Below are 15,987 nucleotides of genomic sequence, written 5' to 3' on the forward strand. Positions count from 1 at the left end.
TTCAGAAGATTCAGAAGATTCAGAAGATTCAGAAGATTCAGAAGATTCAGAAGATTCAGAAGATTCAGAAGATTCAGAAGATTCAGAAGATTCAGAAGATTCAGAAGATTCAGAAGATTCAGAAGATTCAGAAGATTCAGAAGATTCAGAAGATTCAGAAGATTCAGAAGATTCAGAAGATTCAGAAGATTCAGAAGATTCAGAAGATTCAGAAGATTCAGAAGATTCAGAAGATTCAGAAGATTCAGAAGATTAGATTCAGAAGATTCAGAAGATTCAGAAGATTCAGAAGATTCAGAAGATTCAGAAGATTCAGAAGATTCAGAAGATTCAGAAGATTCAGAAGATTCAGAAGATTCAGAAGATTCAGAAGATTCAGAAGATTCAGAAGATTCAGAAGATTCAGAAGATTCCGAAGATTCAGAAGATTCCGAAGATTCCGAAGATTCCGAAGATTCCGAAGATTCCGAAGATTCCGAAGATTCCGAAGATTCCGAAGATTCCGAAGATTCCGAAGATTCCGAAGATTCCGAAGATTCCGAAGATTCCGAAGATTCCGAAGATTCCGAAGATTCCGAAGATTCCGAAGATTCCGAAGATTCCGAAGATTCCGAAGATTCCGAAGATTCCGAAGATTCCGAAGATTCCGAAGATTCCGAAGATTCCGAAGATTCCGAAGATTCCGAAGATTCCGAAGATTCCGAAGATTCCGAAGATTCCGAAGATTCCGAAGATTCCGAAGATTCAGAAGATTCAGAAGATTCAGAAGATTCAGAAGATTCAGAAGATTCAGAAGATTCAGAAGATTCAGAAGATTCAGAAGATTCAGAAGATTCAGAAGATTCAGAAGATTCAGAAGATTCAGAAGATTCAGAAGATTCAGAAGATTCAGAAGATTCAGAAGATTCAGAAGATTCAGAAGATTCAGAAGATTCAGAAGATTCAGAAGATTCAGAAGATTCAGAAGATTCAGAAGATTCAGAAGATTCAGAAGATTCAGAAGATTCAGAAGATTCAGAAGATTCAGAAGATTCAGAAGATTCAGAAGATTCAGAAGATTCAGAAGATTCAGAAGATTCAGAAGATTCAGAAGATTCAGAAGATTCAGAAGATTCAGAAGATTCAGAAGATTCAGAAGATTCAGAAGATTCAGAAGATTCAGAAGATTCAGAAGATTCAGAAGATTCAGAAGATTCAGAAGATTCAGAAGATTCAGAAGATTCAGAAGATTCAGAAGATTCAGAAGATTCCGAAGATTCCGAAGATTCGATCAGAAGATTCAGAAGATTCAGAAGATTCAGAAGATTCAGAAGATCAGAAGATTCAGAAGATTCAGAAGATTCAGAAGATTCAGAAGATTCAGAAGATTCAGAAGATTCAGAAGATTCAGAAGATTCAGAAGATTCAGAGATTCAGAAGATTCAGAAGATTCAGAAGATTCAGAAGATTCAGAAGATTCAGAAGATTCAGAAGATTCAGAAGATTCAGAAGATTCAGAAGATTCAGAAGATTCAGAAGATTCAGAAGATTCAGAAGATTCAGAAGATTCAGAAGATTCAGAAGATTCAGAAGATTCAGAAGATTCAGAAGATTCAGAAGATTCAGAAGATTCAGAAGATTCAGAAGATTCAGAAGATTCAGAAGATTCAGAAGATTCAGAAGATTCAGAAGATTCAGAAGATTCAAGATCAGAAGATTCAGAAGATTCAGAAGATTCAGAAGATTCAGAAGATTCAGAAGATTCAGAAGATTCAGAAGATTCAGAAGATTCAGAAGATTCAGAAGATTCAGAAGATTCAGAAGATTCAGAAGATTCAGAAGATTCAGAAGATTCAGAAGATTCAGAAGATTCAGAAGATTCAGAAGATTCAGAAGATTCAGAAGATTCAGAAAGATTCAGAAGATTCAGAAGATTCAGAAGATTCAGAAGATTCAGAGATTCAGAATTCAGAAGATTCAGAAGATTCAGAAGATTCAGAAGATTCAGAAGATTCAGAAGATTCAGAAGATTCAGAAGATTCAGAAGATTCAGAAGATTCAGAAGATTCAGAAGATTCAGAAGATTCAGAAGATTCAGAAGAATCCAGAAATCCAGGAATCCAGGAATCCAGAAATTTGGAACTCCAGAAATCTACAAATCCATAAATCTAGAAATATAGGAATCTAGAAATCTGAAATCCTGGAAATCTATAAATCCGGAAATCCTGATATAAAAAAATCCGGAAATCTTGAAATCCGTAAATCCGGAGATCCGGAAAACCGGAGATCCGGAAATCCTGAAATCCTGAAACCAGGAAATCTGAAATCCTGGAAATCTGGAAATCCGGTAACCCACAAATCCGGAAATCCAGAAATCCGGAAATAAGGTAATTCGGAAATCCGGGAATCCTGAAATCCGGATTCCGGAATTGTTCATGTTCATGTTCTTGTTCTTGTTCTTGTTCTTGTTCTTGTTCTTGTTCTTGTTCTTGTTCTTGTTCTTGTTCTTGTTCTTGTTCTTGTTCTTGTTCTTGTTCTTGTTCTTGTTCTTGTTCTTGTTCTTGTTCTTGTTCTTGTTCTTGTTCTTGTTCTTGTTCTTGTTCTTGTTCTTGTTCTTGTTCTTGTTCTTGTTCTTGTTCTTGTTCTTGTTCTTGTTCTTGTTCTTGTTCTTGTTCTTGTTCTTGTTCTTGTTCTTGTTCTTGTTCTTGTTCTTGTTCTTGTTCTTGTTCTTGTTCTTGTTCTTGTTCTTGTTCTTGTTCTTGTTCTTGTTCTTGTTCTTGTTCTTGTTCTTGTTCTTGTTCTTGTTCTTGTTCTTGTTCTTGTTCTTGTTCTTGTTCTTGTTCTTGTTCTTGTCTTGTTCTTGTTCTTGTTCTTGTTCTTGTTCTTGTTCTTGTTCTTGTTCTTGTTCTTGTTCTTGTTCTTGTTCTTGTTCTTGTTCTTGTTCTTGTTCTTGTTCTTGTTCTTGTTCTTGTTCTTGTTCTTGTTCTTGTTCTTGTTCTTGTTCTTGTTCTTGTTCTTGTTCTTTCTTGTTCTTGTTCTTGTTCTTGTTCTTGTTCTTGTTCTTGTTCTTGTTCTTGTTCTTGTTCTTGTTCTTGTTCTTGTTCTTGTTCTTGTTCTTGTTCTTGTTCTTGTTCTTGTTCTTGTTCTTGTTCTTGTTCTTGTTCTTGTTCTTGTTCTTGTTCTTGTTCTTGTTCTTGTTCTTGTTCTTGTTCTTGTTCTTGTTCTTGTTCTTGTTCTTGTTCTTGTTCTTGTTCTTGTTCTTGTTCTTGTTCTTGTTCTTATTATTCACTCCTGAATGTTTCTAATTCAGCTCGACAAGAGTTCCAAAATGTTTGCGAACCTCTGGTGTCGATCAATTGTCGACCGGAGTGCGGGGGCATCTGAAGAGTGAGATCCCATAAATTCATTGTCGTTCCGTTCTCGCAATTCAACTCTCGTAACTAGATGTTCACAATCGTCGATGGGCGGTGAGCTCTGGAGCACTGTTCTCCTCCTATATAGAATACAAGTAGCATCAGTGAAATGATGATACAGTTGTCGTCGTTGTCGTCGCCGTAACTATTGTATACCGGTCGAAACGATGGCGCGAGGAAATTGAGGCACATGACTTTCGAAATCGTAATTGCAAGTCATGTTCGGGGAGATGTTCACACCAGGGCAGAGAGTGTAGCCTTACCACAGCTAGCAGCGCCAAGATGTCACCGTTCTCGAAGTCGATGTTTGGTGATGATGCCGTGACTGATTGGTGACTGAAGTGATTGATGAGTGTTTGGGAAAGGGTTGGAGCAACGTGTAGTGGTTTGGATGTTTAGTAGGGAAAAGGTTGTGAATTTCATCAGTGGGTAGGTCGATAAATTACTTGCTGAAATGTATAACGAAGGAATTTTTTTTATTAACGAAGGGACACACTTTAGTAGTTTCAAATGATGAAATCCGCCACTAAATGTTCTAGCCACGTTTCCTCACAACAATCACATTCCTCAAAATTTTCCAATTGCACTACCAAGAAGTGACAACCGACACGAAAACATCGAAACCGCCTTTGATGGCGACCGGCAGTGAACCGGAGTGATAATCCGCTCTGGCTCTGGGCATTTGTTTGTGCTTACCCACATCAAAATCAGCGCTACCGAGTTTGTGTATTTACCCAATGCCAACATCCAATCCGGGCCCGGACGCATCAATAACTTGCAACGTAAACTTTCATTCAGGGGCTCTCTCTCTTCTATGTACAGGAGTAGTGCTTTCAAAGGCTCTTTGATGTCACCCACATCCATCGGAGGCCTCATCTGACCATCCACTCACTAGTACCTACTTGCGTTGATTGGGGGTGATCCATTTCGCATAATATCACTCATATGGATGTTTCACATAAAGACATTCGACGCATAAAGCAGTTTCAACCAAGAACCAGTAGACTTTCAAAGAAAGCATTTAATCCCCATTATACAAACAATCTATTATACCAAATGTGCTCTATGCGAAACGTCTTTATGCGAATTATCCCATCCCCGCGTTGATTGGAGCGTGTGTGTGCGGTGGAAAGCACTGCGCTGAACCAGGAAATCAGATGCAGGTCAAGCGCATTTTGTATCAACATTATCGATCGGAACACAGAAACAGCATCCTAAGCATAGGACCTCTTCCCCATATGCAACATACATCACACTAGATAAACTACTTGACTGACTGTCCGGCGATATGTTTATCCGTTTCGATTGGAATTGGTTCCTCTGGTTGCCGATTTCGAGTGCCGCATGTGGTTTGTGTTTTGGGTCGTTTGGAAGAGTCCTCCTATCCACGGTTGGAGGGCTTGTTGTTGTTTTTCAGATGACCCAGTATTCGGAAAAGCCTTGTGGTCATCGCATCGAAACTTTCAATTGCGTTTTAGGGTGGTTTTGAAATTGCCGAGATCTGATTTCATTTGGTTTCCTTTGATAAACATTTATTTTTCGATGATAGGTTATTATCGTTTTAGCAGAAGTATGTCTTGCTAATAGCAATCGCTTTGATTTAGATTTCAAATGAAGGGAATAAAAGCCTTCATTTCCAATTCAAAGCTGTCCAAAAATATAATACATTGAACAACTTTACACTATGAATGAATATGCAACAAGCAAGCGCATGGAAGAAGCGATATTCCCAACTCTGTTATAACATGACAATTCCAAGATAGCCAGATAAGTTCCTAGGCTAACCTCAAGTTTGTCCATGAGAAACTTTCCCCCTTCCCCATCCCGAGGCAAACTCCGACAAGAACCGATTCGATTAAACGAAACGATAGTTTTTCCCTCTCCTTGTATCGAGTTATCAAGTCAGCAAGTTTGCTTTATCTTTGCAAATCCCTATAAATACATCGCCATAATGGAGTTGGATACGATAACCAGTTCACCGCCCGTCGTCATTTTCTTGGCACATTACAAGATCAACCAACCGAGTCCGAAAAGTTGATCCAATGTCGACCACTGCTGCAGGGCTTCTTCTGGTGTTACAGCCCCACTGGGACAGAGCCTTCTTCTCAGTTTAGTGTTCTTATGAGCACTTCTACAGTTATTAACTGAGAGCTTTCTTTGCCAATTGACCACCTTAGAAGATGCTCGAAAAGATCCTCAACAGGTGGGATTCAAACCCACGACCCTCAGCTGAATAGCTGCCCATTTACCACTACGGCTATTTGAGCCCCTGATGCTGCAGGGCTCCCTTAAGCAGAAACTTTTTCAATTATTATTCCTCGTTTCGGATAATGAAGAGAGATTATCGCACGATGTGGTATGTACCGTTCTAGATTCCCAGTGTTCTCACCGGGAAAGGACAAAGAATTTTCCTGCCGAGTTAGCACAAAAATCAATGTGAATCATAAAGGAGGTGGGTTTCCCTTCCGTGGGAATCTGAAAACTTATGCAACTGTGTGATGATCCCTGTGTGGAAACAGCTGACGCGCTATAAATTGATTGCTCACTTTTTGCATCAAATGTTTTCAATTGTGCTAATTTGGTGCAATATGCTGCGTCGGATGTGAATTTGAACACATATTATAAAATATGTAACATGCTTCGTATTTTGAACGAGAGGCCTGTGTGATGTGCAAACAACGGTTTTTGACATCCCTGAGGTTGCTCAGGTAAGTCAGATGTGAAAATATTGTATAATATTGGTCTCACAATGCTGCTTTGAGGAACACCAGCTCTTACAGGAAGTCTTTCAGACTTGGACCACTTCCCAGTGGGAATCATAGATGTTTGCTCGTTATTTTCCAATGGGGTAGTATGGGCGGTGTCAGGAGGCTGATTACAACAGCTAGTCCATATTGGTACACCATACAACATGGCTGGCCTGAAACTTTGTTTGAATATCAAAAGCTTGTTCTTAGGACAAAGTTTTGATTTTCTATTCATGAGGAGATAGAGACATCTTACATATATATTACATTTGGGTTGAATGCCCTCAATGTGATTTTTGAAGGTCAATTCTTATCTAGCATGAGCCCTAGATACTTAACTTCATCTGACCAATTTATTGAAAACCCTCTCATCGTGGCAATATGTCTACTTGAAGGTTTCAAATAAAAAGCTTTTGGTTTATGTGAGAATATTATGAGTTGAGTTTTGGAAGCATTAGGAGAAATCTTCCATTTTTGCAATTATGAAGAAAAAATATCCAAACTTTTTTGCAATCGACTGCAGATGACACGCAGACATCGTCCTTTGGCGGAGAGGCCTGTGTCATCCGCAAACAAGGAATTTTAATATCCCTGAGGTAACTCAGGTAAGTCAGATTTGAAAATATTGTATAATATTGGTCCCAAAATGCTACCTTGGGGAACACCAGCTCATACAGGAAGTCTTCAAATCTGGAGTTCTGATAATTAACCTGATGAATTAACGATTTGACAGATAACTTTGAATTATTCTAACAATGTATGTTGGAAAATTAAAGTTTTTTAATTTTACAATCAGTCCTTCATGCCAAACACTGTCGAATGCTATTTATAGAAGAGCAAGACCAGTAGAATAGCATTCAGATTTGTTGGAACGGATCAAATTTGTTACACGTAAAAGTTGATGAGTGGTCGAATGTCCATGGCGGAATCCGAACTGTTCATTAGCAAAAATTGAATTTTTGTTGATGTGGGCCATTATTCTGTTCAAAATGACCATTTCAAAAAGTTTACTGATGGAGGAAAGCAAACTGATTGGACGATAGCTAGAAGCTTCTGCAGGATTTTTGTCTGGTTTTAAAATTGGAACAACCTTAGCATTTTTCCATGCGTCAGGAAAATGTGCTAATTGCAAACATTTGTGAAATATATCAACTAAAAATGATAAGCCAGTTTCTGGAAGTTCCTTGATGAGGATGTAGAAAATTTCATCATCGCCAGGAGCTTTCATATTTTTGATTTTTTTAATAATAGTTCTCACTTCTTCAAAATCAGTCTCCCAGGCATTTTCGAAAACGTTCTCTTGATTGAGAATATTTTCGAACTCCTGAGTAACTTGACTTTAAATTAAAATTGTGCGCACTTTCAAACTGCATAGCAAGTTATTGAGCTTTTTCGTAATTTATTAGTAATAATTTGTTTTCCTCTTTCAATGCCGGTATTGGCTTCTGAGGTTTTTTCAAGATTTTAGATATTTTTCAAAGGGGTTCAGAGCCAGGGTCCAATTGAGAAATTTTATTTTCAAAATTTTTGTTTCCTAATTGTGCAAAACGTTTCTTGATTTCTTTCTGCAAATCCTGTTATATAATTTTCATAGCTGGATCGCGAGTGCGTTGAAATTGCCTTTTCCTCACGTTTTTAAGACGGATCAAAAGTTTAAGATCATCGTCTATAATCACAGATTCAAATTTTACATCACATTTTGGAATTGCAATGCTCCTGGTTTCAACAATGGAATTTGTTAAATTTCAAGAGCATTGTCAATATCAAGTTTTGTTTGTTAGGGAATATTAACATCAAGATTAGAGTCAATAAATGTTTCATATATATTCGAGTCGGCTCAGTGGAGCTGATAGGATTGAGAATCGCTTCATGGGATATTTGAAATGTAACAGGGACATGATCAGAATCAAAATCAGCATGAGTAATCAGTTGGCCACAAAGATGACTAGAGCCCGTTAAGACCAAGTCAATCGTAGATGGATTTCTAGAAGAGGAAAAACATGAAGGGCTATCAGGGTATTGAATTGAGAAATATCCTGAAGAGCACTCATCAAATAAAATTTTGCCGTTGGAATTACTTTGAGAATTATTCCATGGCCGATGTTTGGCATTAAAGTCACCAATGACAAAAAATTTTGACTTATTGCGAGTCAATTTTCGCAAGTCAGTTTGGAGCAAATTAACTTGCTGTCCAGAGCATTGAAAGGGCAAATAGGCAGCTATGAAAGTATATTTACCAAGCTTTGTTTTAACTGAAACACCTTAAGTTTCAAAAACTTTAGTTTCAAATGACGAAAACAGTTGATGTTTTATACGCCTATGAATGATGATTGCAACTCCCCCACATACCCCATCAAGTCGATCAGATCCAGGTTTTAAATACGTTTCGGTAATAACTGCTATATGCACGTTATTAACCGTAAGAAAATTAAACAGCTCGTCCTCTTTACCATTCAGAGAACGAGCATTGTTATTTAAAATATTTAAATTATTGTTTGGATCCATTGGAAAAACGTAATCCAATAACAATTTGATTTGTAAATTTTACACCTACTTGGACTATTTCAGTCATAGTGGTGGCTTTGAACATTGCATCAATCATTAGATTCAATTGTTCAGTTAGAAAAATAAAATCAGAGGGAGACATATCACTTGAAGTGGATATATTATCTGATGATTTTCCGTTAGAATTTTCGGTATAGGAAGAGGCGGAGTAGAAGTTTCCTGTGGAGGCAGGGTTTTTTTCCTTTTGATTTAAAACAATAAGAACGGGTACTCATAGTATGAATGGTGTCCGGCCATTTAGCCGAATGCCATTCGGCCGAACGGGTCGTTTGGCCGAATGCCGTTTGGCCGAATTACGAACAAAAACACTTATGTGTATGATTCTTAGGTGTTACCCAATCATTGATCCGCTAATTAATTGACTTTAATGATGTGACGGAACGTCATGTTTGTCACTATATAAGTGCTCCAAGAGAATGATAAAATTGATCCGTTTATTTAGGACTAAGTTGTGAACTCCACTCATTGCATCAAGAATCAAAGCTCATGGTTGTTTCATCTGGGGCTGCCAACGGTATGATAAGGTTCCAGTTTTTTAATGATTTCATTAGAAGTTTTTCCTTCTTTTAAGCATAGGCTATTCTTTCGAGTTATACTGGTTTCATTACTATTGGCAATAATTCAGCTTATATTTTAATTGGGAATCATCGGCAGTTCTTTGTAGTTATACTAATATAAAAATTGAATGCATTGCAGTTGCTTAAATTTTCATAAGAGGTTTTTCCTTCTTTTGACCAAAGGCTGTTCTTTCTGTTTATCCTCCAATATTAGGATTGCAACGTGTGAACAAAGCTCTGCATCGTTGCTTGCGTATAGCAGTAAACCGATTGGCTCGGTAAACAATTACGTCGAAAAAGCTCACAGTTTCTCCGCTGGGAAAATATGAAGCCAAAATTCGAGGGATCGAAGCAATCCAGTCCTGCAGCAGGACTAATAAGTAGTGAACCGATTTAATTACTGTCAAAAGCTGACTACAAACACAATGCAAAAACTTCTGCTGGCAGCTATTACCGCTAGCAGAAAAGTGGATATATGCTAACATTTAGGATTTTCTTCTTTTAGCACTGACTGTTTGTTGAACTAACAATATAGAGCCAGTTATGTGTATATCAATGATGATTAACCTTCTTTAAAATAAGTTGAATGTGTTCTTGGAAATTCAGCTGCAAAACTCACTACAATAACATGCTAACTGTAATTCACTATTATTTCCTTTTTCGGCCAAACGGCATTCCGCCAAATGGCATTCGGCCAAATGACCCTTTCGACCAAATGGCGTTCGACCAAAAGGCATTCGGCCAAATGGCATTCGGCCAAATGACCCGGAACCGTACGAATAAGGGAGGAGTTCAAATTACCTGATACGATATCGGCAAAGGATTTACCGTGGGTAGATATATTCGAATTTGAAAGATCCGACGGATTAAAATTAGTTTGCGAATGAGCATGATTATAACCCAACTGATGGGTATGATTCCTATTCAAGTGATCGTTAACTGAAAAATAAGCATTATTCGATACTCTACCAGGGGAATTCCGGAAACGACCGTTATGGTAACGGATGTTATCTTTCATCTGCCTGGCACGAGCCTCAATGACTCTCTTGCGTGAAGGGCAGTTCCAAAAAATTGACTTATGACTGGCCCCACAATTAGAGCATATGAACTTGGTGATATCTTCCTTCACTGGACAGACGTCCTTGGCGTGAGAAGAACCTCCGCAAATCATGCATTTAGCATCCATGCGACAATTTTTTGTACCATGACCCCACTTTTGGCACCGACGGCACTGAGTGGGGAAAATTTCCTCCAGGTTTCTGGAAATGTTTCCATGTCACACGGACATCGAACATAAGTCTTGCTTTTTCTAAAGCTTTAATATTATTTAGTTCTTTTTGTTAAAGTGAACTAAATAATATTCTTGAGAAAGCCCTTTCAGAACAATGCCAGATTGGGTTCTCTTTTTCAAAATGATTACTTGGACTGGGAAAAATCCAAGTAAATCATTAATTCCATTTTTGATCTCTTCAGGTGACTCATAGTCACTTCAGAGACCTTTCAAGACAACTTTGAATAAACGTTCAGTTTTGTCGTCATTAGTAAAATATTTGTGCTTCTTCTCTTCAAGATGTCTGAGAAGAAGTTCACGATCTTTAAGAGTTTCCGGCAAAACGCGACAGTCTCCTTTCTTTGCGATTTGGAAGGAAACCTTGATTCCCCTAATAGAGTTCAAGATCTCCTGCCTAAATCCCCCAAATTCGGAACAACTGACCACGATAGGCGGCACTCTTTGCTTCCTCACTTGAATCAAAGAGCCTGGGCTAGAGGCTGCTTCGATTTGGTGTTTGGAAAATTTGTCTAGAGCATCGGACTGATTGCTCATTTCGATACAATTATTCATTTCACCCTTGGAAGAAAGTTCGCATTCCGGGGAAGCGTCCTTTCTTCCATTCTTGCCACGTGTAGTGACAGTTTTAAAACCCACTTTTTTGGAAGGAAGTAGTGAATTCAGAGATTCACCCTTCCTTTTGTTAGTTGTTGATACCATGTTTAATTAATAAACGAAAGAAGACGTGACCTTCGAGAGGTTTTTTTTTTCCCAAGACGGTGTCCAAGAAGGATTACCACCGCTAGCTTTCGCCAACGGGTCCAATGAAAAATCGAAGGCACGGGTCCTAACAAGGATCGTAAAGGGATCAATAGTAGAAAATAGTACTGAAAAGTACTGTTTTAGTAGCATTGAAAAGTACCTTTTTAATTTTAGCACTGAAAAGTACTGATTTATTGCTTTAGGTAGTTTTTAAGAAAACTTCCAAGAGCAGAGAGAATTCGTGTACGCACAGCACGAAGGTACGATGCGCACTACTACAGCTGCAATGATTTTGTGTTCTACACCTTGTTACCTTTTTACCTCGATAATCCCTTCAACATCGATCTATAAACTATGTTGTATTTCAAAACATTCCACCAGGAAAGCTGTATCAAACATTAGCGTTAGTGTCGCCAGGTGCTATGTGCAGTGAACAGAAGCGTACTTATTGGTGAATGTTTGGTTTAAAGGTGATAGTGGCACCTCAATGAACATCAGATTGTCAACTATTCATTAAATTACTCTCAACAACTTTGAAGAAGTGTTTATGCAACCGATGGCATGATTTAAAACCCAATGCCTTATAGGAAAATAGGTTTGTTCATGACGTCCCTAGTAACCCCTAGTGATCGGAAAGGCATTTTGATAAACAACCTCCCTTTTTTTCTTGTAGAAAATCCTCTAATTCATAAAATGCAGAAAAAAGCGCCAGTAGAATCCCCATGATTGAATGCCTCTGATTGATATCAATTCCGAATTTCTTAAGGCAATAAACCAATTCCATGGAGTGATTTTCCGGGAATTATTTTTCGTCGCCTCCGCGCCGTCATAAATGTTTTCAGTAATTTGAGCCACTGACTGGGTACATACCGCTCTTCGAGCAATGGACAGTCATCCAAGGCAGCACCACACTATGGGGGCAGAAACCTATTTTGGTTGGCTAAAACCTCTAGCGCTCCGGGGATGCGTCCTAGACGTTTGATGTCTTCGGAAAATTGACTTGGGTGATTTGAAGACTTATTTTGACGGTACTGAATTTGATTTAGATAATATCCCTAGTCAAGTCCTTAGTCCGTGACTACAAAGGTGTCTGGGTTCGATTCCTAGTCGGTCCAGGATCTTTTCGTAATGGAAATTTCCTTGACTTCGCTTGGTATATAGAATCATTGAACCTGCCACATGATATACGAATGCAAAAATGGCAACTTTGCCTTACAAAGCTCTCAGTTAATAACTGTGGAAGTGCTCATTGAACACTAAGCAGAGAAGCAGACTTTGTCCCAGTGAGGACGTAATACCTAGAAAAGGAGAGATACTAATAAATTATCTAGATCAGTTCCATCATTTGATAGAAGCGTCCTAGTGAATTATTAAGATGAAAATGATCTAGATAATTTGTGAATTATCTAGAACAAAATTAAAATCGTCAAAGAGAAGCTCTTATTCTGTTCTACCGTATTAAAGAAGCATCTCAGCAAAACAAAATTTTCGCTAGCATGCTTCTATCATTAGATAGAACTGGTTTCAATAACTTGGAAGTTATCTTGATTAAATTGATAAGAATCAAAATCTTATCAAAAGTCAATTTCTCGAACATATCAAACCTCTAGGACGCATCCCCAGAGCGTTAGAGTTTTTGGCTACCCAAGTAGCTTTCTGTCCCATAGTGCACCACCATTACCATCATCTCCGCTTTCGACGACATAAGACGAGTTTTGTGACTCGGTTGGTCCTTCTCGGAAAATGGTTGCCCATGGTGCGGAACGTTTATTTATTTTTTTGGTCTGCTCTCCTAAGTAGCGGAAGTCCTTTCCGCGTGATTGTGTTCTGGTTTTTGCGGTAAATGATATCATCGTTATTATTATTGTTACTGCCTGGTCGCCAGTCCTGGCGCAATGGAGGTGATTCTACCGGTTTAGAAATTAATTCACATTTCAATGGGCACGGCCACTGGAAACCAAGTCGGTGTTGCGGGACTTCCGTTTCAATAAATCGGTTTGATGAAATTGAAACCGCGATGCTGTGGGACCATTCGTGTTCTATGTTCATGGTTTTCGCGAGAACCGCAACCCCCTTTCCAAGAGAGGTTGTATTGATATTCTCCGATCGGGCTGATATTTTCAGGGATTGTTCTCCCATATAAAAGAAAATGTTCCACAAAATTTTAGATGTTAGATTCCCAATAATTCCATTACTTATACGTTATATGAACTTCATAATACAAATTGTATTTGGATTTAAAAATAATTTGGATCAAGAAAAACATTTAGTGGTTTTCAAATCGACTTTTTTCTTGTTAACCAAACTAGACCGAAAAACTAAATATGAAGTTTAGTTTAGTATGCAACTCAAGAGCTTTAATTTGAGGTCGATAAAATGTGCAAAGAAAAGTCTTCAAAGCATGAATTGTCTGAACAGTTGTACGGTTATCGCTTCAATTGTATGGCCCACAAATCTACAACTTATTACTCATGAAAATTCAATGAAAATTTCATTATTCCATCAAAAATGCAAATTTTCATCCGAAAATTTTGCGATTCCTGATCAACAATGCAAGTCACCGAAGAAAAGTACACCCAGTTCCTAGCACAACAACCCTGACCTTGCCCAGCAAATCACGGCACCCAACATCGTCGTACAAGACAAATTCGAATGCCAAAAGGGCATCGAGAAGTCGAAACTTAGACGAGGCCATCACGAAGCAAGCAGACTGCTCTAGGTCAAGGATAAGGACGCTTCCCCCACCGCAAACTCCCTCCCATACAAAACGACTCTCTCTCTCTCTCTCTTTCTCTCTCTCTTGCTTCTATTCAATTCCAATCCAATCACAACCCCCCCACGGTGCATTCGGCAAGTTGCCAAAAAATAAGCGCTTGCAATACTCATCGAATCACGATAACAAGTCTGAGCGCTTCTTCCCGCCACTCCACCAATTGCTCCTCACTGTTCGTCCCTGCTCCAATCGTACTCACTGATACCGAAGCGCGCTATAAACGATGGGTTTCTGATTCCGTTGCACACGATCCGGATGTCGCCCTGAAGCGATTTTTCGTCGTTTGTCCCCCTCACCCTCCTCCGCCACTGCACTCGCGTGAAACATCGAACATTGAACAGTTTCGAATTTTATTCATCACGACATTCGCCTTGGCCGCGTGCATATTTCGGGGTGTTCGATTTTTCGTGACGTTCGTTATTTATAGCTTTTTCCACTTCCATGGGTTAGTGGCTCGAATACTTGGTGCAGGGATGAAGGAAGGGAGCCAGCGAACAATATCTATACTGATGACGACGTCGTCGTCGTCGATGACTATGGTTCTAATTTGCAGCGGCAGTCACCGACATTATAAGGTGGGGGTTGAAACGGTTCTACTTGTAGAAAAAAAATCTATGAGAGATCAGAGATCATGCTTAAACTAGGGTAAATGATGGCTTCGGCACCCTGAGGGTATTTTCGGCAGCACTAACTTATCGTCCTTGTTAAAATTTATCTACGGAACAAAAGTTACCTTCAATGTACTCAATACATTCCTTGAACTATAATCTTCCATGTAAACCTCATTTTTCATAAAAATATGATATAACATGGGTTTTATCATTGAATGAAATAAATGCTGACGAAATCAACGTCATTCGTGAGCTGCCGAATGAAACAACACAAGAACAGCTTAAGAAAAACTCACCACTTTGAAAGGTCCAATTCTCCGCTCCAATACAAATTTGTCACAAAAGCTACGCACCGATCACTCATGCACTATTAAACTTTTGATTTGTCTATAAAGCACTCGAAAATACTGATTTTTTATGCTTTAAATCACAAATTAAAATTAATGCACTTTGCTTTCCTCGGCAATCACTTTTTATTACGGAAATAGGTTGCCAGAAAACCATAATCAATTGCGGTGTGTTTTTTATTCACATTGAAAAAATCGAACACAACTAGTTAATGCAATGGAATTAGGCAACAAAGCATGCATTGGTAATAATTGAGCCTTTCAATACTTTCCTTATGTAAAGATTGTAGCGCATAAACTGCAATATACTGAGAAATATATAAAATATACGTCTTTCAATAGGTAAACTATTTTGGCAACACTCCTCTTGTTCTGCAGGCAAGCAGAGGCTGATGTTTTTGTGTCAAGTCATAAGTGCATTGATTTGCAAAGGGCCTATTCTGATTTTCTCATACACTAAGAATAATATGAACGTAAAAAAATATATAAATAGCCTGTAGAATTTTCAATTTCGCGTTACTCTTTAGCGACTTTTTGCGCATAGACACTAGGGTGCGGCTTATTTTCCAAAACTTCTCAAAACCAAAAACTCGTGTGTTCTTATGAATTCAAATCATATTAGAAGAGAAACCGCAAAGTTTGAGCCAAAAATATTAAGATTTATATATTTATTTATTCACCGTCTTTGACTACAGGTCACACAGACTGAAATTTTAATATAATGTACTTTACCTAAATTCTATCTCTTATCCTATTAACAATTTAGGGGTGGCGCATGCGTCTTGAAGGTGAATTTTCATGTTATAAAAAATGGCCATCAGTGAAGTCACCATAACTTCGGTTATTTCTCACCAATTTCAAAACTTTTAGCACCATTATTTTCAAAATTAAATTTATGAAAACTTTGTAGAACAACAAATTTGTCTAAAATCAAAACAAATGTTAGTTAAAAGTAGTTTTCTC

General features: G+C 38.3%; 2 protein-coding genes across 2 annotated transcripts in view; both read right to left on the reverse strand.

Moving 5' to 3' along the window:
• The window catches only part of LOC5567283 (octopamine receptor beta-2R), a 410,493-nt gene that overhangs the window by 274,949 nt on the left and 119,557 nt on the right, over positions 1 to 15,987 (reverse strand). The window lies entirely within an intron of this gene.
• LOC110674094 (osteocalcin 2-like) lies at positions 690 to 1,241 on the reverse strand (the record flags this gene model as incomplete). The annotated part of the gene is made up of 1 exon (XM_021837651.1): positions 690 to 1,241. A coding segment is annotated over one exon (552 nt), but the record flags the coding sequence as incomplete, so codon positions are not given.

The sequence above is a fragment of the Aedes aegypti genome, chromosome 1 (genome assembly GCF_002204515.2).
Source record: "Aedes aegypti strain LVP_AGWG chromosome 1, AaegL5.0 Primary Assembly, whole genome shotgun sequence".
Lineage (NCBI taxonomy): Eukaryota > Metazoa > Arthropoda > Insecta > Diptera > Culicidae > Aedes > Aedes aegypti.